The sequence below is a fragment of the Echinops telfairi genome, unplaced genomic scaffold (genome assembly GCF_000313985.2).
Source record: "Echinops telfairi isolate 266 unplaced genomic scaffold, ASM31398v2 ScPeMD7_30;HRSCAF=105, whole genome shotgun sequence".
NCBI lineage: Eukaryota > Metazoa > Chordata > Mammalia > Afrosoricida > Tenrecidae > Echinops > Echinops telfairi.
This window is the reverse complement of record NW_022103927.1, coordinates 2,806,322-2,814,311: the sequence shown is the minus strand read 5'-3', so window position 1 is coordinate 2,814,311 and position 7,990 is coordinate 2,806,322. Positions and strand designations below refer to the sequence as shown.

General features: G+C 41.3%; 1 protein-coding gene across 1 annotated transcript in view; it reads left to right on the top strand.

Annotated features, from left to right (window-relative positions):
- The window catches only part of LOC101648120 (olfactory receptor 7C1-like), a 10,347-nt gene extending 10,292 nt beyond the window's left edge, over positions 1–55 (top strand). Inside the window, exon 2 of the mRNA XM_004715565.2 lies at positions 29–55. Within this exon, the coding sequence (XP_004715622.2) occupies positions 29–55 (27 nt within the window). The remainder of the gene's footprint in view (positions 1–28) is intronic.
- The last annotated feature ends 7,935 nt before the right edge of the window (positions 56–7,990 follow it).

Here is a 7,990-nt window from a genome sequence, read left to right as displayed (position 1 = left end):
TTGCTTTGCTCCCCTTGCTGCACTGTTGCAGGCCCTTAGTGTTTCATCCTGGTGAAATGGGGTTGCATTGGGCACAATTTCCACCCTGTGTCTCCAGTGTTGTCCTCTGTAGTGCTATTGGTCAGTGAGGGACATTGTATTTCGTGGTGGGGCCGGCCCTATGGTCCTCTCTGTGCATTGGCTGCTCTGAGAAGGAATTTCATCCTCTGGCCTTGGTGGGCCAGAATGTGCTCCACTCTCTCACCTTCCCTCTTTGTTTGCTCCTGTGCCCTGATTAGGTGTACCCCTCTTCCTGAGCAGTAGCTTCAGTGCTGTCCTCTGTAGTGCATTCTTCTGGGGGAGGGGGTGTCCACATAGCTGGAATTGAGGAAGGCCCCACAGACCTCTCTATAGGTTTGCTGCTTCATGCTGGTATGTTCCATTCACATCTTGGCACACTAGGTTGAAGTCTGGTCCCTCTCTCCCTCTCCCGTGGAGATATAAACAATACCCTGCCCTTGAGTGGGTTATGCCCTGTTCTTCTGCTATCCATGTTTTTTTTTCCTTTATTTCCACCACCTTTTTAGTTGGCTGCCATATCTATCCCTAGATGTGCCATACTTGATGTTGCAATAGCCTCCTCCTTCACAAGCATGTTTCCTTTGTGAGTCATAACAAGATCAATCAACTTGCTCAAAGAAAATCGGTCTGGATGGCAATAGAAAACAAAATGCATTTTGAATGCCTAAATATTAATTTAATTTATTTCCTCAAATAATTGTTTAATATCTTTATGTAGATATATGTAAATATGCTAATAAAATGTAAATACAATGTCCTGATAAACAGCTTTGTTGCTTCCTTGAGAGATGAATTTAGAAACATACTCAGTGTTGCAAAACAGAAATATATGAGTATTTTGCATGGTAAAATTTTAAATTCATTTTTTAATGTCACTGACACCTGATTTATAAGCATATGGGAGAGGAGGGGATAGGAAGGGGGAGCCAATAAACTCAGAAGTAAGGGAACAGCAAGAGATCTATAATAATGGCAAGGAGGGCATATAATATCTGGTGGGCTTTAATCAAGTGCAGTGTATCTAAGAGTAATTACTGATAGCTGAATGGAGGGTGAGCAAGATAGTGGGATAGGAGGAAGGTGAAAGGAAATAGAGGAAAGAATAGGAGGCAAAGCTATTTATGGAGGTTAGGCTACATATATTTACACATGTAAATATATTAATTTATAATGAAAGGGATAGAGGCCAATGTACATATATTTATATGTTAAGTATTAAGGTAGTAGACAAACATTGGGCCTCTTTTCAAGGTCTCCCCAAACACAAGAACACTTTGTTCTGACAACCTGGCACTCTTTGATACTTACCTTCCTCACAGAATCACTGAAGACAAAATGGGTGCATAAACAAATGTGGTGAAGAGATTGGATGGTGCCCAGCTATCAAGAAATAGTGTGCTAGTCTGGGTTGACTAGAGAAACAAATCCAGAGATACTCATATGTTTATAAGATAGAGCTTTATATCAAAGGATAATTGTATATTAAGAAAACATCCCAGCCCAGTCCAGATCAAGTCCATAAGTCCAATATTAGCCCATATGTCCATCCGATACCAGTCTATAAATTCCTTTTCAGCCTTGCGAAACACATGCAATCACGCTGAGTATAGGAAGATCACAGGCCAGTGGGTGGAAAGTCTTGTGGATCCAGTGGCAGCGGAGGCATCTTAGCACTGGTGTGGATCTGCATGCGGGTCTTCCAGCTCCAAGGCTTTGGCTGCCATCAGCATAGCTTCATGTGGCTTGTCAACAGGAATGTCTCACAGGGAGAGGGTGTGGGTCTGGCCTCTAGTGAGTATTTATCTCTGTAACACCTCCAAATGAGCTGCAACCTAGTTGACTCGCTAAATTCCACCCCTTCACTCTTAATAGTCTCAAGTTGATACTAGATTATGTAACTACCACATGGGGTCCTAAAGGCTTGGAGTTAAACCAGCAGCCATCTATCAGGGAAGTAAATAAGCCCACATGGAAGAAACACACCAGCCTGTGTGATCATGAGGTGTCTACAGATCGGGTATTAAGTATCAAAAGATCCAAAACAAACAGCTATATCAATGCAAATGAGTGGGGTTGGGGTGGAGAACTAAAGTCCATCTGTAGACAATTGGATATCCTCTGACAGAAGAGTTATAAGGAAGGGATGATTCAACCAAGGCGTAGTATAGCACTGATGATTCACACATCATTCCTCTGTTTCCTGAATGCTCCCCCTCCCCACCATGATCCAGCTCTACCTTGCAAATCTGGCTACACCAGAGAACACACATTGTTACAGATAAGAGCTCTTGACACATGGAATTCAGGACAGATAAACAGTAGTGGGAGTAGCGGTATCATGAGGGTAGAGGAATGGCCGGGAAGGGGGAAGGGTGAGAACGGGGAATCCATTACAAGGTTGGATATATAGTCCCCCACCCCCGAAGCAAACAAATAACAGAAATGTGGGTGAAGGGAGACAATAGACAATGTAAGATATGAAATAATAGCAATATATAATTGATCAAGGATTCAAAAGGGTGGGATGGTGGGGGAGGGAGGGGAAAAAAAGAGGAGTTTATACCAAGGATTCAAGTAGAAAACGTGTTGGAAATGCTGATACCACCTATGTACAAACATGCTTGATACAATTGATGTATGGAATGTTATGAGAGCTGTAAGACCCCAATTAAAAAAAAGAAAAGATTTGTGCAGTCATCACCACAGTCAATTTCAGAACATTATCTTCCCTTATTCATTGTTAGCGCCCTTTTCCCTTCATCCTTCTTTGCCATGTTCCTAGGCACCTGTCAATCCAGTGTCCGTCTCTATAGATTTACCTATCCTGGATTTCATATGCAGAAAATCATATAAAACATAAACAGGACCTTAAAAAATAGAAACATAAAACACCTATGACATGGAGGGATCTGGAAAGCATTGTGCTAGGCTAAGTTAGTCACTCATAAAAGGACAAATACTAATGAGTCCACTGCTGTAGGGACAAGCAACTGGATAGGCACAAGCTCAGGCTTTCAGGGCATTCAGTTTGCTGACCAGGGCAACCAGACATCCTGGTAGGTGCCAATGAACCACGTATTATCTTCTCTAGATGTATATCTTGAAGGACACTTTGCTATCGGGTCCTTCACGTCAGTTGGGACCAAGTTGTTAAGGAAAAGGGAGGGGATTCTTACCCCTTGGTAGTTGCCATGCAATGTTATGACAAGAAGGAAGAGGGTTATTGAGGGCGAAGCCAAGTCAGGAGAGGGGGAAGAGAGCAAACACGTCTAAGAGAAGATCAGTGAGTGTCTGTTGGTAGAAAAAGGGGGAGGATCAACCTCCAAGTGGGGAAGGGGTAGGAAAAATGACTAAGAACACCTTTGGAGACCCTAAGTGGGGAGTATTCCTGTAATAAGCCACAGTGGCCTGAGTTTCTGGACACACCCTGAGGATCCAGACCAAGTGCCATAGAACACTGGGCATTGACTCTGGGATCTTCAAAGCCCACAATACACTCCAAAGACTACACCAGGGGGATCAGATGTGGAAACTCCACTAGGTGACCTGGACTCTGCCTCAAGCACACCCATAACCTGAGGATTTAAGACTGAAAATTCGTGGTGTTTGAAGAAGCAGAAGACAGCCTATACCGAGCATTGAACTGTTGCTAGGCAGGCAACATTGACTAAATACATCAATGCCCTACTTCTATTAATATATATTTGTCTGACAACCAACTCCTATTGTGTGTGTAACTAGTGTCCAGCCACCTAAGGATTTATTCTGTACAAGTGAGTAATTCAGTTATTTCAATATGTAGTTCACCTATACTGGTCCAATATTGCACTCTCAACAGTGTTTTAAAAATTAGTGCCAGGTGTTAATCAATGACAATATTAACAGAAGATCTTTATGCTTCAGGGAGATGATTGATAAGACTCTCTAACATAAATTAACAACGTGGTCTCTAAGGGCAGCCAAAGGCAGATAATAAACATAGATCCAAGGATGGAATTTGGGGTCCCCCTAAATCCTAGCTTCAATTTAAGAAGAACTGGTTCTTACATCATGGCCTTGCTCAATACTCATCCTCATGAAGGGGACACAGAAGATATGGGTGCTATATCAAATTGTGGTGAAGAAACTAGATGGTGCTCAGCTATCAGATAGAATAGAATCTGAGGTCTTAAAGGTCTATTTCCAAACAAGCATCCATCTTTGAGATGCCAACTAAGTCCACATGGAAGAAGCACACCAACATGCATGACCCAAGGATTGTAAATTATATAGTCAGAGCTGAAGGAGGGAATAGTATCAGAGCCTGACTTGTGAGATTCTGGTTTGCAGAAGGCTATGGATGACAGTGGAAGCCCAAGATATATTTGTGAGATATATTTGTGAGATATATTTGTGAGAACTAAACAGGAAGTAAGCCTTCAGTGATCTCCCTCTATCCATAATGGAGGGATGGGAATAAACTGGTCACCAAAGAGAAAGTACTGGAGAGATGACTACAGGAGATCAGAATGATAAACCTGACTTGAACGATTAACACCTTGTTACTTGATCCCCCCTCTGATATACATTGAGCCTGATCCAGTTTTCAACATGCTGTATTTATTTCTTTCATATTGGGGTTTATATCAGATGTATTTTGTCCTTGGGGATAGCCCTCTTGAATTTTTGTTTTGTTTTCTATTTTTCAGTAGATAAAACCCAGGGTTGAAGAATCTACAGAGACAGCAAGTAGAATAAGGGTTCCTGGGGGAGGGGGGCACAGTGGTGGATGGAGGGGGGGCATAAAGGGAAGCTGATACAAATAGCAAGTAGAATAAGGGTTCCTGGGGGAGGGGGCACAGTGGTGGATGGAGAGGGGCATAAAGGGAAGCTGATACAAAGGAGTTCAAGAAGTAAGAAAATATTTTTGAAACTGATTGTGGTAGAAATTGTACAATACTGCTTGATGTGATTGAACTATGGCATGATATATCTATATTAGCTCCCAATAAAATGGTTGTGAGAACGTACACAGGAAGCAAACAAAACCCAACAACAATAACTAGACAAAACATTAAAATACCTCAATAGAAAAAAACCAGAAAAATTAAAAACTGAAACAACTTTCACGTGGGTCAAAGGATAAGGTATTACATTTTAACCCAAACTACATCTGCCATAATCTATTTTACAAGAAAAAGGGGAGCAATAGGCTAGAGTGTAGACAGGTGTTTACTTGGGGAAGAGGAAAATAATATCCTACAACAGGAAGAAGAAAAAAGGGTGAGGGTGACCAGGGAAACTATCCAGAGCTTTGATAAATCATTTAAGTTGTTGAATATAAAAATGATGATCTGAAAAGTATAATCCACCTAATTCACAGTAAAAAGTTTCAAAAAGAATGTCTCAGCATTGTTATTACATATATGTGATTTTATAAAGAACTTGGTTCATTTTGCAAGCAGACTGGTTAGTCAGTGGATCTGAATCATCTAGGCTAATCATGATCAATTTTCTCTGTCTCAATAAGCTTCAGTTTCTTCTTATTTGTTTAAAGGTAGTTTTGTAATTTAGAATGACAAATGAACAGGTTTCAACTTTGTTTGTTCTGGTTGAGGGAAAAAGTATATATATTCAGGAATGAGGATTTTGCCCAGTTTTCACATCTTCCCCTACACTGTTCTTTAGAGTATCGGCTATCAATCCTTTAGCTATTGGCTTAAAGGGTTCTTCATCAGAAGGATTACTCCTCTCCTGATCTCTTCAACTAGATTGGATCTTTCTGCAAGATGCATACACAGTTCTCTGTGCCTTCCATTCATCGTGTAGAAAGCTGGAAATGGACATATTCCTTGTCTGCAGACACTTTACATGTCACATGTATCACTGATTTGAATTAACAAGATATCCTAATAACGAATAATGTAATCATTTTAAATCTTAATGTATTAAGATAAGTGGAATACGTCATATGATTCACATATTATCCTATACTACACATGATATTATGAAGTATACCTTGAGTACTATGCCTGAGTCATTCTTATAGAGGAACCTGTTTCCATCTAGATAAAAATCTATAATTATGCCATCTAATCTGTGACCTGTGGATGTGTAGAGACTTTCTGAGACCGTTCTATAATCCTCTCTCCAAAAACCCTACTGACAGGACTAGCTTTCTTTTTAGTCAAGGTCTACTGTGAATTAAGGAACCCTGGTGGTGCTGAGACACTGAAAGTTGAAGCACTTGGCGTAGTCTCAGAGAGGTGATCACTCACACAGCTGGCATAGAGAGTTTGGGTCAAATCCTAAACTGTTAACACTATATCCTTTTGTCATGGACCCTGACTATCCCATTTCTTGGCTGGTCTATATGACCTAGGAGCTCTGATCGAGTAGTAGTTACTCATTGGGCTGCTGACCACAAGGCCAGCAGTTTGAAATCACCAGTTGCTCCAAGAGAAAATGACAAAGCTTTCTACTCCCATAAAGAGTTACAGAAAAACCCAGAAGAAGTTCAATTTTGTCCTATAGGGCCTCTATGAGTGAGTATTGACATTGACTTAATGGCATTGAGTGAGGCTGTCAATTGGTCAAAATGGAAGATATGGTAAAAAATACTGTGGTAAGCTTGTGTGGGGTTGTGTGTGGTCAGAATTATTTCATAAACTCGGATATGTCAATGAATTTTGTCCAGCTGTGCTCTTTAGCCCATTAGAGATGGAGAGGCACTCACAGAGTAATCATTATGGGTTACCCTGCATGCTGGAGACGCACCAAATAGCGGTGACCACCTCCAGGGAAAGAGTCCAATGGGATAAAACTTGTCCATGGAGCTGGAAGTTGTCTCCCAGGGGTCAAGCTGGCACACATTTGCCTTTTGTTTCTCGCAGATTCAGAGAAACAAATTTCTCAAGGAGTGTAAGACAAAAGCCTGCTTCCTTAATGAGGCACGTGGGAATTCACCCACTAAAGCCATAGGATTGTAAATACCTGCCACCACTCAAATGTACTTGACAATTTCAGGGGATGAGAAAACTCAATTATATCTTTTAGAGGCCTCATGAGTTGTTCCATCTCCATGCCCTTCCTGGGGGCACAACTTCTTACTTTACAGGTGACACAACACAGAAACAGCATTGATGAACCCAGACTCTTCCCTGATCAGATCCGGATGAGCTCAGCCGTGTCACAGGTGCTGGGGATGGGGCATGAGGGAGGGACCTCTCTGATTGGTCCTGTCCATAGGGGTACCAACAGGAATAAGAAATAAAGACAAGTTTAATGACGAAAAGCCCTGGTAACTTAAATCCTTGATTCTGGAGAGTGATTGTGGAACACTAAAATTTCTTCTTTCTCTGATCTGTCTTCTCTGGTGTTGGCTGACATTCACTCAAACTCCTTCTCTCAATAGCACTTACCCTGTTTCACCACATCTCCTTTCCTCACCTTTGTGGGAAGTATCTGCCTAACCTTATTCATCTATTTGCTCATCCGGTAACTCAGAAATATTTATTGAGCACTAAATTATACTCTGGAAACAAAGAAATCAGTAGACATTTTCCCTTCTCTTAAGAATCTTACAGTCTATATAGGGAAACGACAGATACATAAATAAATGATATAGCCTGAGATGCCACTAAAGTCGCAGTGACTTTGTCTTCTTCCTAGGGACAAAGTGAAGACTTTGCAGAAAAGCTTATTTATTGAACTCCGGAGGAGGGGGTAACGGGGGAGTAATGTTGGCATGATTAAAATAGTCATGTGTGCCTAGAAAATGGAACAAAGAAGAGTTAATATCAGATGAACATCAGAAGACAAATGAAAAGCGAAGCATGAGTGTGGCCAAGGAGGCAGCATCAGGACAACTGCAGGATGAACAATTCTGACTCAGTGGAGAGTCAGTGCAGAGTTGATTCCGGAGAGTGAGTGTGGCTGAGGACAACTACAG